This window comes from Genypterus blacodes, unplaced genomic scaffold (genome assembly GCF_046128005.1).
Source record: "Genypterus blacodes isolate CSIRO-AG114 ecotype Tasmania unplaced genomic scaffold, CSIRO-AGI_Gbla_v1 ptg000070l_1, whole genome shotgun sequence".
Classification (NCBI taxonomy): Eukaryota; Metazoa; Chordata; class Actinopteri; order Ophidiiformes; family Ophidiidae; genus Genypterus; species Genypterus blacodes.
In genome coordinates this window covers 4501121-4516711 of record NW_027466880.1, presented here as the reverse complement: position 1 = coordinate 4516711, position 15591 = coordinate 4501121, and the positions used below count along the sequence as shown (strand labels likewise).

General features: G+C 42.8%; 2 protein-coding genes across 3 annotated transcripts; one reads left to right on the top strand and one right to left on the bottom strand.

The window, feature by feature from the left end:
* The first annotated feature begins 1463 nt into the window (after positions 1-1463).
* Positions 1464-10203, top strand: LOC143005160 (6-phosphofructo-2-kinase/fructose-2,6-bisphosphatase 4-like). 2 transcript variants are annotated; one of them, XM_076156380.1, is made up of 14 exons: positions 1464-1644; positions 5154-5270; positions 5405-5501; positions 5595-5661; positions 5754-5828; positions 5919-5975; positions 6051-6172; positions 6372-6579; positions 6699-6845; positions 7070-7174; positions 8435-8564; positions 8740-8802; positions 8890-8954; positions 9423-10203. In XM_076156380.1, exons 1-14 carry the CDS (start codon positions 1590-1592, stop codon positions 9480-9482), a joined length of 1368 nt encoding a protein of 455 aa, XP_076012495.1. In that variant the 5' UTR covers positions 1464-1589; the 3' UTR covers positions 9483-10203. The 2 variants fall into 2 exon arrangements, with proteins under 2 accessions (XP_076012495.1, XP_076012494.1); XM_076156379.1 differs by lacking the exon at positions 1464-1644 and adding an exon at positions 3732-4001.
* Positions 10204-12171: 1968 nt separating this feature from the next.
* Positions 12172-15582, bottom strand: LOC143005162 (actin-related protein 2/3 complex subunit 4-like). The gene is made up of 6 exons (XM_076156384.1): positions 15470-15582; positions 14800-14918; positions 13482-13593; positions 13190-13285; positions 12827-12997; positions 12172-12710 (listed from the first exon to the last, which is right to left on the bottom strand). The coding sequence occupies exons 1-6, from the start codon at positions 15470-15472 to the stop codon at positions 12705-12707; spliced, it is 507 nt and encodes a 168-aa protein (XP_076012499.1). The 5' UTR covers positions 15473-15582; the 3' UTR covers positions 12172-12704.
* Between the last annotated feature and the right edge of the window lie 9 nt (positions 15583-15591).

Sequence of the window (15591 nt, the reverse complement as noted above, 5' to 3'; positions counted from 1 at the left end):
TGTACGTGTAGATTTTATGCCTTTAGTCGTACACACACCTCAGCATTTCCCTCCTCTATCTTTCCTGTGTGTCTACATGGGTGATTCATTCACACACAGATGTGCAGTCACAGGCTTTGTGCTTCACAAATGGTGTCATCATTATCACAGGACGCTGCATGATCAGCACTTATCTGTAGCCATTTGAAGGTCAGTGAAGCCAGTTGATCCAGTTCCTCTAGACTCGATGGGAAACTCAAATAATGTTCTTAGTATGCGTAGAATAACAACAACAAGTCAGTCAGCAAGTTTACATGCACTTAATCAAACTGTGAACAAGGCAATACATCAGTGTTTTCGAGTTAAATTGGCACAACTCAAAGTAAGCTAACTTACTTATTATTCAACTGTAAATTGATTTGTCAAGCGCAAGTCATCATATTCTAAGCAGACCACATGTCCACATTTCACCAGTGGGCAGACTCATCTCATGCTGTGATTGCACAAACTCATGAATAATGCTTGAGTCATATTGATTCCATGCAGTGGTACCATTTCATCACATGTTGTAAAGGTAGAGCATGCCAGGCATAACCTAGCCTAAGTAGCTCAGCTTCTAACTGAGCTTCTTTTGCAGTGGCTTGACGGTAACTCAAATCAATGTAGCCTTTCCTATTACTATTTTTCCCCACTTGTCATGTGTACGTGTGTGGGAGGGAGGGGGGATGTCAGTGATGACGACTGTTATAACTGTCGCTGAACTTTATACATAGCACACACACACACACACACACACACACACACACACACGCACGCACACACACACACACACACACACACACGCACACTAGTCACTTGAAAAAACGGAAAATGTAGATAATAAAAAAACATCGCAATGCTGCATGAAAATTATTTTCCATTATTCAATTAATCAAAAGTTTTGGAAGAAAATGTAAGCTTTTTGTTTTGTTGTAACCATACCCGTTTTGCAGACATAAATGCCAGTGTCCAGTCTGGGCTTACAAATAAAAATCAAGATTTGACAGTAAAACAGCACAGATATATCATATTGTCCCTTTAAGTAGCTTTAATGTAGTTAGTTACTTTTTCTCAGAAGCGTGTAGTGTAGATAAGAACTTATAAGAGCGTAGTTTGCCTGCAGCTGAACTACTTTAGTACTTTGAAAAACAAGTGCTATAGCTTCCCTGAACACTGTTGCGTTATCCAGCATATGAAGAATTCAGGTTTATCCGCACAATTAAAGTGTGTAGACAGGGTGTGTGTGTGAGTGTTCTACGTGTCTACATAGTGTGCCAAATTGTCCTGTGAAATGTGTGTAATGTGCCTCTCCATCAGTGTCATGAGAATACCTCAGGACTCTGATTGGTGGCGGGTTGGAATGTAGGTTGTTGGTGTTTTTTTTGTTTTGTTTTTTTGGGAGGGGGGGGGGGGGGCAGGTAGGTTACTCAGTACCCAGCCTTCCTCCTGGCCCGAGGTCCAACAGTGGGTGTGTGTGTGTTCTCCAGCGAGCATCAGTGCGCCGTGCAGCGCTCAGCAGGCGGACGCACGTACACACCGCCAGGGAGTGCGCTCCATCAGACAGCACACCCATGATGAGAGGCTGCTCCAGCAGGTTCAAGAACACACTAAACCTGGATCAGACGGGTGAGGAAACACTTTTTACGCTCCGCGGGTCTGTGCATTTATCAGTTTGAACCTCGTGTATTTGTTTGTTTTAATTGCCAGTTAATGTCGGGCAGCAGGTCGATCAGCCCTTTAAGGACGTAGACCAGATTCGACGTGCGCTCGGTGGTTGGCGCTGTCACGTAGTCACCTTTCCCCTACATAACAACAACGGGACACACGCTTTGTTTTCAATAGTGACCAGCCTGCTTGGTAAAAGAGGACGTAGTAAAGGATTAAAGCGCAGGCGGGTCTTTAGGGGGCGTCTGTTTATAACCAAGTAAGGCTTCCTGAACGGTACACTCTCACGATTTCGTTATTCCAGGCATTTTATCAGACACTTATCGTGATCGAGGTGTTATGTTGTATATGATGGTGATGATGCTGGTGGTGATGCATGTTTTCGGGGGGTTTGTTCTTGTGTTTGGAGAGGTCTCTCTCTCTCTCTCTCTCTCTCTCTCTCTCTCTCTCTCTCTCCCTCTCTCTCGCTCTCTCGCTCCCTCTCTCAGAGCTCACTTATTTGCTTCCTGTTCGTTTTGCAGTATGAAATCACACTAGTCTGCCCTCACGAGCTGGAAATCACAACTGAGCGGTTTCCGAAAACGCAGATAGGATCTCGCTCGGGCAGTGTAGCTGTTCAGCTCCACATGCAGGGAGCTACACTGGCTGCCACAAGCTATAGCCCCGGGATAAGATAAGCTACTTTAAATAGCCAACAAATAATAGGCTGCTCGTAGCCTATATGCTGATGATATGAGCCACGGATCGTCTGGGGTTGCTAAACATGCGCAGGTGCATTCAGATCTGTTTATTTTAAGCCCCCATCACGTCCTGAGCAGGATTTAGCGTTCCATTTATTTTTGGAGCCGCTGTACCTGACATATATTACAGCAGCAGCAGCAGCAGCAGTTGGGGAATTTGAGAGAGAGAGTCCAATAAGAAAAGCTCCGTCTCATCGTAGATCAAAGTAAATACAATCCGTGCACTAACATGCCCACAACAATTAACAATTGTGTGAATGATGAATGATGTGATGAAAGTAAGAGAGACCAATGCTGCCATCGCATGGACACAACACACAATGAGTCAAACGTAACGTTGTCACTCCTAGTTTCACATTTACCTTTCTGTCAAATAGCCAGTGAACCATGGAGTTGTGTCTTCATGAGGAGGAATAATACAATTGTGTCTCAATGTCTCACACTCAACCTGCAAACAAGTCAACACATTCAGACGAAGCGAAGGGTCTTTTCATTTCTGAGTGAACTGTTCATTCTCACAACTTCCAACAGAGACAAACTTACAAATAAATGAATGATAAATCTATTGGGCCAATATAAGTGCATCTGGTATTTAAAATACCCCGTATAGATTTGTCAAACGTGATGCAAGTGTGTGGCGTCTTTAAGCTCCATTATTTTCCATAATTTATCACTCTTGCTGAATCCAATTCGTACCGGATTCACTGCCCAAACTCTCACTTTTTGGTGTGGTTGTGCTGATTAAATAAATGAAAGGATTTACTGCTTGTTCTTGCGATGGCTGTTTGTAATAATGCCTTGAGATTAATGCCCAAAGAGTGACAATCTTTTAAGAGCCAACTGCTCACTTTGACATCCTTGACCTCTGCCCTATAGGATGTCGATAAGGAGCCTTTACTGAAACACTATTACCAATCACCTGTCATTGCTGGTATAATATGAGGAAGTGTGGTAATAATAACACATTACAAGTTTGCTTGCTAACTACCCAATTATGTGATCATGTTCACCTCTGTGTCATGAAAAATCATTGTATTGCTCTTACTGTCAGATTCCACTCTTCACAGGCACAACAAAATTCAACTATTTCAATTTAAAAACTCATCTATCAAAAGTAAATTCGACTTCCCCGACCCTGGAGTGCTCACACTTCCGTTTTCTGCACAAAGTTTGAGTAGTAGAGTAGAGAAGTAGAAGCTCTTTGCCTGAAAATACACCATGCGCAATTACAATTTACCCGCGCGTTTATTCGGCTATTTACGGCTGATTTGTGACGTAATTACATGTGGCCAGTTCGGAGCACGTGACCGTAGGTCGGCGGACAGCGAGAGTGAGGCGGCGAACACGTCACGCTAGTTCCATCCCGGAGAGCAGCGCGGATGAAACGCCGGTCACCTTCAGGGCTGCATCCCACGGAAATGGCCCCTGTTCCCGCCGCGGCCGCCTCCATGTCACCGGTAGACGGAATGGAAGACAAAGCGCCACCCAAACCGCGGGAATTGACTCAAAATCCACTGAAGAAGATATGGATGCCGTGTAAAAATGGCCTTCCCGAAAAACACATTTCCCAAAGAAAGGGTGCGTATGGCGACTTGACGACATTGCAGAACGAAGTATGTTGTTAGCAAGAAAGTATTCTCTGAAACTGTTATTCCGCTAGTTATTATCCGCTTCTCTTCGGCTTCGTTGTCTCCATATGAGAGCACGGAGGCAGACGAACACCGGCGGCATCTCAATCAAGCCCCACGTCCATTAATCTCCCAGTATAAAGACGTATTAACGCCAGTTGTCGTGTCTATATGCGCAGCTAGCAGAGAAGCAGTTTGGCCATCTGGTATCATAGTTGTGTTCGGATTCACATGGCTGCTGTCCACTCTGATGTCCAGAAAGAACAGAGTGTATGTACATATGCAGGTCTCCTTCTCTGTTAGTATGCTCACAGTCAGACTCCAGGTATTAGCTCACCTGTCCACTCACTCACTAGTCTGTATATACTTAGTTTGCTCAGTGTCTCCACTATGGTCTGAAAGGATTGGAGGCCCCAGTTGTCCTTAGAGTTAATGAATTAGTTGGCAATAACTTTGAAAGATCAGTGGTCAGTTGGTGGAACATACTGTCCTTTCAAAGTCAGACATCTGAAAGTACACCGTGGACTTGAATTGTAATTTGCAGACGCATCAAACCAGCATAATAGCTGACGGGCCTCATTTTTAGAAGCTCACTATCCCATAAGAACATAGATTGATGACTGGCAGCACAAGCTCCCTTTGTGGAATCTGTATCCATTATTCATTGATCTCGGCGGTCTATCTGCAAGGATGTGATCCATCGATCTCTGTGTCGCCGAAATGTCTTGTGTGCCTACGGCCGTGAAGCTGTGAGTTCAGTCTCCATAACTCTGCTCAACCTAATCTGAACCATAACAGAGCGCTGACCTGGTGCCACCGTGACCTTTTCTCCCTGCTGACAACATGCTGAATGGGGTTTTGATATGGCTTTGTCCTCTCACACACACAAACACACACACACACACACACACACTGATAAGGGCAATCTAGTGTTAATATTAAATCTTTCAAATGATATGGGTAGATTTGTAATTCCATAATCTAAAATAATGAAGACCATTGCATGTTATATCCATGTAAGGAAGTGACATACAATAAAGTCTTCTCCATTCTTTTTCACTGCATTAAAAGCTGGATTAACCCTTACCATCTTTCGTTGCAGTATGTATGACCAATTGTCCCACGCTGATCGTGACGGTGGGCCTCCCTGCCAGGGGGAAGACCTATATCTCCAAGAAGTTGACCCGCTATCTCAACTGGATCGGAGTGCCCACCAGAGGTATGACTTAACAGGGATTATTAGTTAGTGTAAGGGTTCAATGGTCTCCAGTCGACTGAGGTGTAACTGTAGAAATAGAGAATGAAGATGATTGATTCCTTCTACATTGTAAGTGTTTCTCCCTCTACCTGCAGAGTTCAACGTCGGGCAGTACAGGAGAGACTTCGTAAAGATCTACAAGTCCTTTGAGTTCTTCCGTCCGGACAACGAGGAGGGTTTAAGGATCAGACGGTAAGTAAAGGCTTGTCATTAGCAATTTTGTTGATTTGTTACCTATTCAAACAAACTGCGCAACATTTTGAACTTTGCGTGCGATCTCTGCAGGCAATGTGCTTCGGCCGCCTTGAATGACGTGCGACAGTACCTCACAGAAGAAGGAGGCCAAGTTGCGGTGAGTGTGATCTTTGATATGTACAAAGCAGAGGTGGTTGTTGATTGTTGCTGGAATGAGAACTTAGACAACACAAACTTTGTGCTTCACAGGTTTTCGATGCAACAAACACTACCAGAGAAAGGAGGAAGACCATCATCCAGTTTGCAGAGCAGAATGGCTTTAAGGTAACCTTTTGGGTCAAGGTTCTGGGTAAATATACCGCATTACTTGTCTGAGGTTGTCTGACGTTTCCCCCCGTACCCATCTTCTCTCAGGTCTTCTTCGTCGAGTCTGTGTGTGAAGACCCACACGTCATACAGGAGAACATTGTGGTGAGTGAGCTCAGCTGGAGAGAAGATGAGCGTCTTTCCTTGTGCCCAGTTTCTTACCTTTTCTCTGTTCTTCAGCAAGTGAAGCTGGGCAGCCCCGACTACACCAACTGTAACACAGACGAGGCAGTGAAAGACTTCATGAAGAGGATCAAATGTTACGAAAACTCCTACGAGACTCTGGATGAAGTTCTGGACAGGTGAGGAGAGTTTGATACAGGAAGTGTGTGTAGGACAGGGCAGTAATTCAGTATTTGTATCAGTTAACTGGATGTAAATGCATGAAGAAGGCTATTTGATTTATCTTTGAAATATTCAGCAACGGAATCTGTCAAAATAATGTAACCAATCACAAAGACGGGCCGCAACGTTCCACTCTCTCCTCTTGTTTGATTGCAGGGATCTCTCGTACATCAAGATCATGGACGTGGGTCAGCGCTACCTGGTGAACCGCGTGCTGGACCACGTTCAGAGCCGCATCGTCTACTACCTCATGAACATCCACATCACGCCGCGCTCCATCTACCTGTGTCGTCACGGCGAGAGTGAGCTCAACGTCAAGGGCCGCATCGGAGGAGACTCGGGCCTCACAGCCAGGGGCAAAGAGGTTGGACTCATTCGCTTTGTTTACCTAATATGTTACACACAAGAAACAGAAATGAAACCTTCTATACTGTATATATGGAACGAGCACGTTCTCATTGTTCTCTTCCCCCGCTTACACAGTTTGCCAAGAAGTTGGGCCAGTTCATTCATGACCAGGGCATCAGTGATCTGAAGGTGTGGACCAGTCAGATGAAGAGAACCATCCAGACAGCCGAGGCTCTCAGCGTTCCCTACGAGCAGTGGAAGGTCCTGAATGAGATAGATGCTGTAAGTACTCAGCTCTGTTTCTCTCTTTTGTTTGTATATTATTGTCCACACACTCTCTGGGTAATGTGTTTCTTTCATCGCTTATATTCGAAGTAGTTAATCTGTCTTTGAACCGCTTCTCCTCTCTGTATTTTAAGGGTGTTTTTTTTGTATGTGATTTTGGCGTAGTCTTGACTTTGTCTGCATTGGTAACAGACCTAAGTGTGTGTTGATGTCTTTCTTAGGGTGAGTGTGAGGAGTTGATGTATGAGGAGATCCAGGAGAACTACCCGCTGGAGTTTGCCCTGAGGGACCAGGACAAGTACCGCTATCGTTACCCAAAGGGAGAGGTGAGGCCTGAATACTGACTTTGTTGTGTTGTATAAATGCTGAAATGTGTTTGTGAAGGTCCCACACACACGTACACACACTCACAGGTCAATCTAGATCAGTGATTCTTACCCATGGGGCCCCCTATAGGGCTGTGAGACACTCAGTTGTTGTAGCGTCAAACAGGCTTTTAGAAATTATTTTGGGATTTTAGAAAAGAAAGTGCACTTAAAGGGAAAATCAACAAAAAAGAGGTGTGGAGATTCAGGGACAAACGAGACGATCAGGGCCGATCAGCTGTTCATTCATTCATTCATTCAACCCTGTGACGTCACACACGCGACGTAGCGCCTGGACTGTTGTGCCGTGGCGTTTCTTAATGATATTAGGCTGGCCACAACTAAGACCAAAGCTCTAAACAGACCCTCTAGATCAACACTGGAGACAACTCTGAGAGTTTGCCTTTTTTCCATCCCACCTAGGCTAGATCTGATCATGTCTGAGTCGTGTTAGAAGTAAAAAAATTGAGTTGTGAGTGTTACTTTTCATTTGTCACTGTTATGAAGAGCAAGTTCTAACTCTGCCATGCACCTTTTAAATTAATTTGCAGATTAGAAGGCTGTATTTTCATTTGCACTTTATTTTTACTTATACAGTTTATTTATTTAAGAAAAAAACATTATTTTGAATGTATTTTTTTGATCACCCCCATAATTTGATCACATGTCCAGTTTTTTTCCATCAGTTTTTATGAGTCCCTCCTTTTTGTCGTTCAGCATGTTGTTGTGTGTGCTGGTTTATGTCTGAAAAATAGATAGATATCTTTGTGACGAGCACATGGTTCATGTCATTTGACAAGGTTTATGCCTGTTAAACTATAAGTAGATATAGTTATTGAATACAAATCAAGAGTAAGATAACCAATTCAGTGTTAATATTTGAATGGGCCCCTCTGTACTGGAAAGGTTAGGCCCCGAGGTCAAAAAGGTAAAGAACCCCTGATCTAGATGACTGCTTGCCACTTACACACAGCAGCTTGTTACTCAGTAAGGGCACGGCCTCACATGTGTCTGCAGGCTGTTTACTCTGAGCCTGATTGGCTGCTGGTGTGTTCTCATGCATCGTCCGTCCCATTACCTCTCCATTAGTCACAGTCATGAAGCTGGACATTAGCACTGATGCTGGATGATGGATTTTTCCACTTACTTGCTTCCCGCCAGCCTCATCATCTGTCTTTGTCCCCCCCCTGTCTGACTCCTTGTCCTTGTCCCCGTGTTCAGTCCTACGAGGACTTGGTGCAGAGGTTGGAGCCGGCCATCATGGAGCTGGAGAGGCAGGAGAACGTGCTGGTCGTCTGTCACCAGGCTGTCCTGCGCTGCCTGCTGGCCTATTTCCTGGACAAGACAGCAGGTCTTATATAATCTATATACTAGCAACCATAAGAATGAATAGGTGGCGTCTGGTTTGATGTGTGGGCGCTAAAATCAATCGACCGGCAATGCTGGATCCATGTCATGACTCATACTGCAGATCCCTCCAGCTACAGGCAGGAAAGGTCACGAGCTGTCTGTGTGTTTCTCTACAGAGGAGTTGCCTTACTTGAATTGCCCGCTGCACACGGTGCTGAAGTTGACACCAGTGGCCTACGGTAGGACTGACTTCCTATTGATACACATGGAATGAGTTTCATTTCTGATAATCTGTTCTAATCCACACATTTACATCCTGCACTCAGGCTGTAAGGTGGAGTCCATCAGCTTAAATGTGGAAGCTGTCAACACGCACAGAGAGAGACCAGAGGTGGGTATAACAATAGACACACACACACACACTCCATGGATGTCCTCACTTAAACTGTCGGTGTTGGTGCAGTTAGTGAGTGTTTAGGTTTTACGTCGTTATGTGTCTGCAGCAATTTATCACAACCCAACTTGTCTGAATGCTTCATGTTTCCAGCCTCCCCCTCTTTAAGTAAAAAAGCTGAAACTAGATGTTTTGCAGAACTCTAAAGGGAAGCGTATCCAGACAGATGATATACAAATACTTGTCAGTGTCATGTATGTCTTAGAAATGTTACTGAGGCAAATAGTGATACGGTTCTGCTTAAGAAAGAGACACTAGCTGGAGAAGTCACTTGAATCTGAAGCGTAGATGTTTTTTTCAGCTGTCAGATACTCTGAAGTAAGAACTTGTCCTTTGCGTGTGCTGTTGATGTCTTGTGTCCCATTGTGTGTTTTGACCCCTGTCTGTGTGTCTTCTATTGAACAGAACGTAGAGGTGTCACGGATGTCAAAGGAAGCTTTGCTAACAGTGCCAGCTCACCAATGATGCCCCCCCCCCCCCCCACACACACACACACACACACACACACACACACACACACACAACTTTACCCATCATCCTCTCCTTTGCTCAGGCACAAACCTGCAGCCCCTTCCTCCTCTTCCCCACCTTCCCTTCAATTAGTCCCACTTTTCTTGTGGTCTGTTCTGCCCCCATGCAGATTTAAAGACTCAATGAAACTATGATGTAATTCACTGGAATCCAGTTTATAGTTTTTGATTATTGATCCAGTGACACAAATCATGTGATGCACACCGTCTCCCATTTTTGGGGACTGAAAAGCTGGAGGTTTTGTGGACTCGTGCTCTCCTGCCCACCTGTGAAGCATTGATGATCCTCCTGCACCTTATTCTTTACATGTTACTTTACATTTGACCTGATTTAATGCTTCTTGTTTATTTATATTAATGTTGGTGAGAGTCAGAACATTTTTATCTGTGGAAATGTCTTAGTTTAGTATTATAAAACACCCCAAAACATAAAACTAAGCTGTGCTTTTGCAACATTTTGCACGTCATCATGTGGTCATCAAGTTCTTCTTAGCTTGCTTCTACTTTCAGGATGTCCTCCCTCCAACATGTCCACATGTCCTAAGATGTCTCCAAAAGAATAGAAGTGATTTGTTTTGTTTGTGGTTTTTATACCGTTCAACACTGTGAAGGTTATAATCTTCCTCTCAGTTTCTAAATAAACTCCACTCAACCAACACTGCTGCTTTTCATGCATCCATACCACTTTCTTTGTCTTGCTTCATTTCCTAAAGCTTGTTCTAATCAGTTTTCCCTGTAGTATCTGGGTCACTTTCCTAATGTAAAAGAAATCCATTTTCAGGACAGTTTGAGTTTCTCTGTCTATTTGGGGATCAGAAGTAGCCCTTCTTCCTGCTTGTCCTTCTCTTCTGCAATCACACTGAGTGCTGCTGTGCACATGCCTGCTTCACTCTATTGTGCAAACTGAAGACAGTCTCTCACTCATTTATATGCAAAGGCTCCGCTGTGACGTGTGACAAAATGGTGCCATTCTTCAGGCAGAACAAAACACTAAACACTGCCTGTCCTGCTTTTACAGTGAGTGGGGAATGTTGTTACACAGCTCCTAAGATGATGAAAGGCCCACGGTTAAAAATGGAAGCTTTGACTATAATGCTCATTGGTGATTAATGTTTAACCATTGATCAAGACATATTGGTCGAAATGGTGAACACACACAGGGTACAAGATCATAATGAAACAAGCTCTGCTACTGAAGTAGGTCACATTAGGTTGAATACCATTAAACAGTTATAAACAGCCTGAGCAGAAGCACAGGCTGTAAACCAACGGAAATCTGACGTGTGAAGGGAAACAGTTGTTGTGAAAATGTCTCACTCTCTGCCATGCACACATACACTTTGAAAGAGATTACTTATGATATACTTACAATTTTTCTTGTAGGGGTCACAATAGATTCTGTGTGGCTCTGCTGTGTTTGGTTTCAGTGTGTTGATATTGGGTAGTAGCATTAACACTGAAAGTTACTGTAATGTAATTTCAAGTATTAACTATGTCATTTTTCATCAAATGCTCATGATTTTCACCTACATGTGCAATCAGTAAAATGTGAAGATGTCTTCAGTGATATGTGCAATTGTAAGGTTTTGAACCTACATGGATAATAATATAAACGTGCAGATCTGCTCTAGATTTTCAAAGGTTTGTTTTCCTCTAAGATGCAAAGAAGTCACTTCAATTTTATAATGAAGGACGACAAAATACGAATGGCTCACAAATGTCTCGCATGACAGAATTGGCAATGTGAATTCGACACAGAAGCCACCCATGCTGTTTTCATGAGTTTGTGAAGAAATGATGTGAAATACAGGAATGTAAACATAATAGCCCAAAGCTGTTGTATTGTGACCTCACTGGGTATGGCAAAATAAAAAGATATGCTATTTTTATACACCAAACCCCTATAGGCTTGTCTTATGATATACAGTGTATCTATCCGTGTATGATTTACTCAAGTATGACTGAAAAGGTGGCACACTTGATGTGGCAGATTTATTGGTAGAATCAAAAGGGATAAATGGAGACCACAGGATTCACAAGCCTTCACTCCTCTGACCCCCAGTATGAAGGCTGGCTGGGTCATGAAGAGGGAGAGGGAGAGACTAAGTGAAGAAGTGTGATCTTTACTCATGAACCCATGTGTCCGCCAAAGAGCAAAAACTCACACAAACATGGACCAAGACCTTGTTGGTGTCTTTTATAATCAGATTCATCTTCTCCAACTACCAGATTATTATGATTTGTTTGCTTCATTTGTCAAGAAACAATTGTTTTAAATGTATCCAAGTCAGTGTCCATTTACACCAGCCAATAGTCTATGGTGGGATTAATATGTCCATTTGTTCCTTTTCCATTGAGATTGAGCTGTTACATTTTAGGATATTTCCTAAAAATCCCTCTTGCAATGTTTACCGATTTAAGATTGTTCATTACTTTTTGAATAAACATGAAAACATAACCTCCTTGACGTTATGAAGTGTAAGTATCACATAATAAGATTTGGCGTTACTTCCTCTTAACAGACAGAAATAACAGACCTAAAAAAAAAACATCTTGAGTCAGAGCAAATGAAACCACACACACACACAACACAGAGAACGCAATATAAAAAATATATAAACAACAAAGGTATAAACTGTTTTATTTATCTCAGTATTTTCATACATGGTATTTGGAGGCGTCTTCATAGACGGCTTAAAACCCATATGATAAAATGCCACACATACTACTTTCCTCTACCATGGGTTTTTCCTGAACAGAGAAATTTAGAGACCAATTTGGAGCGAGGCCATGACAGATGAGTTATAGGGCGACACACAAAATACAAAAACCAGGCCATTTGATTTGCAAAGACACACTCCAAATGCCCCTGTATCCATGGTTATCAACTTGATTAATACTTTTTAAGGACCCGCCTTGGTTTGGGGATTTGATCTAAGAGGCAGAAAAATGAAACTTCTGAATATTTCATTATATACAGTCATTGATATCCATGAGTACAGGGAAATACTCTAGAGAGGGTGCAAAGGGTGCTATTGCAAGATTGGTCTTGTTCCTCTATCTTTTCTGCTCTTTGCTCTTACTGTTCTCCATCCTCATGCTAAGTGGCCCTTGGAGCATGTTGCACCACATGTGGAATCATGGGAGGACGTGGTCATCAGAACTGTGGAAAAGAAAGGATCCAGACTTTTTCATTGCTACCCATTCCTACCACTACCGATCTACTATGACAGACTTACGTGCATCTATGTGCATCAGACCAAAGAACAAGCTACTTACATTCTTAAGGAATTCCTCAGCAACAATACGGGCCCTGGCATTTACGGACAGCTTCATCTCACTGATCTCCTTGTCAATCTCCTCCATGAAGTGAATGACATAGTCCACCAGCTTGTGTTTGTACATCTGCTCTGTGTGGAAGTTGGTAATCAAGAAGCTGATGTCATATCCCTGAATGACAGCACGACATGAGGAGGAAAAGAAGCAAGCGTACAGGTCAAATACAGAGATGGGGAATACAAATACCGGATTACTTTAATACCTCATGCAACAATGACATAGCAAATATTGTTTCTATTTATAGACGGACATGATGAATACCAGTAACTTTCCATGTATGCATTTCCTCAGTATCTTTCTTACCTCAACTGGCTTCCTCCTCAAAATGAAGAAGTTCTCTGCTCTCATCATCATGAAGCGCATGAACTTGTGGCAAAGGATCTTCTCGATCTCATCAGCCTAAAACCAGCCATAATAAAAGATCCATTCAATGACTTCAAGTTTTATCTTTCTGTCTGTCTTGTACTTTGTATTGTTGTGGATAATGTGGATATGAGAGAAACTGACAACCAGAGTCTGATCTCTCACACATATGTGATCACACATCACTCATGATAACATGACCAAAAATACTGGAAAACCTGGCTTTTCGGACCTGTTTGACAGCAATGCTGACTCTGACAGAGTTGATGGATCCCTCGATTAGGACCTTCTCTTTGTCATTACGACTTATCACCACAGGCTGGAGTAACAGCTCCTTACTGCTCCTACAACCACGACACAGACAAAATATTATTGTGTTATGAAAAACACTGATGAAGTTAACCAAAAAAACAAAACTTGTGCTGGGCAAGTCAACGCGTTATTAACGTGTTAGCGCCTTATTCAATTGTCGCCGACAATTATTTTATTACGCCTTAACGCAGGCGCATTATTATTTTGAAAGTTTGTTGCTAAGTAAAATCAAGTAAAAACTGCAGGCTGATTAGTATTGTGGAAGATGTCAGTCTGAGGAACGCTCTTATCATCACACATATGAGCCTCCCTCAAGACGCACCATCACAAGAAGAACACACCAGTTGTATGAAAAGGAGAGGACTACAAAAGCAACGTCGTTACAACGCTCACCAAATGTTGCTCTCACTGGAGACTGCTGGACATTGGTGGGTAACCATGATTACCACGTAATTACAGTGCATTATAGTGATGAACAATTGGAGCTGCTTTCACTTCTTTGACTGGAATGAAAACACATTTTGCTGAAACGTGCACAGGACATTTTCATGTTGCACAGCAGTTTCAAATAAAGTCGACACACTTACGATAATGCTAGAAATATGATCGCTTCTGCTGCTTGATCTGCTTCCTTTTTAAACACACCCCCTGCAGTCTCCAGTGTTCTGTCACAGTATAGTACTTAAAACTTGATTTGATTACATTAATGTTTAAGTTGAGATTTACAATGTAAATATTTTAACTGCTACTGTGTATAAGGCATACTGCAACTTGTTTATTTACTTACTTACTTATAATAAGTGTTTGCAACCAAATGGTATTGCACCTTTATTCATATTGCAGAACCTTTAAAATAAAGGTGCGCAATACACTAGTTTTTAATTCATAATTGAATTTTTTTCTAAATAATGCGATTAATCGCAGCAAATCATACGATTAATCGTGACTTAAAAAATGAAATCGTTGCCCAGCACTACAAAAAATATAACATATTTTACTAATAGAACATCACACTAATACACACTATCTGGATGTTGAGGGGAGCCATGACATATAGTATCATTGCATTGGAGAAATATCTGCCGACGAGCCTCCACATGTCACCCATGTCTCTGTGTGCTTATTTATCCTAGATTTTCTTAAGCAAGATTGCACAAGCCCGCACTTGTTTGACAGCTGTAGCCCATAAGCAAACACGCAGGAGGATGAGCCTCGAGCCCGCTGACTGCTTAACATACCTGACTTCCACTTCTGGCTTGTTATGACGCTCCACCACCTGAGAAGAGAAGTTCTCCAGGCAGAGAGCCGCCTGCAGGGTGGCCCTCACAGCGTTCAAGTATGGACGCAGTGTCGCTGTCTGAAGACAAGTGAAATAAAGACTCAAACCTGGGTCACACTACAGACTGGACACTGTAGGATAATGCATTTGTTGCTAAGATCGAACCACATTGATGAGCTGGAAGTGAGGGGTGATTGATCTGTGCGTTTAGCTTCGATCTTAATTTAGAGTCTTGACGCAAACTAGCAGAACAAATATGTGTGGATTTTGCTTATGCGAGTGGCTGTGATAAATTCATGTGACTGTGGGTCAAAAAACATATCCATCTTTTAATCCAGCTACACCGTTCTGACCCCCGTTTGTAACATCCTCTATGAGAAAAACCGACTCTCAGGTAAGGTGAATAATCAGAACGAGTGAAAAGAAACAAGACAGCTGTGCTCTGAAGTTTGTGCAGACCGAGGATGCCCGTCGTCCCTCATATCACTCTGGCTAACCAGACACTCTCAGGGCAGGAACATGGAGCTAGCTAGCTAATTATCCAACTTGGCTTAAAACGCGATTACGGGTAGTAGACATTTACAGGTGAAAAAAGAAATATAGAGATAGATTTTCAGCAGTGGACTTACCATTTTCGAGCTGTAGAAGGCGGAAGTTGCTCTGCCACGCCTGGGACTCCTCTTCCGTAAATCCTACATCGCCGAGCGAAGATGAGGGGGGCTCGTTTTGTGTTTACGACTTTGTTTGAAGG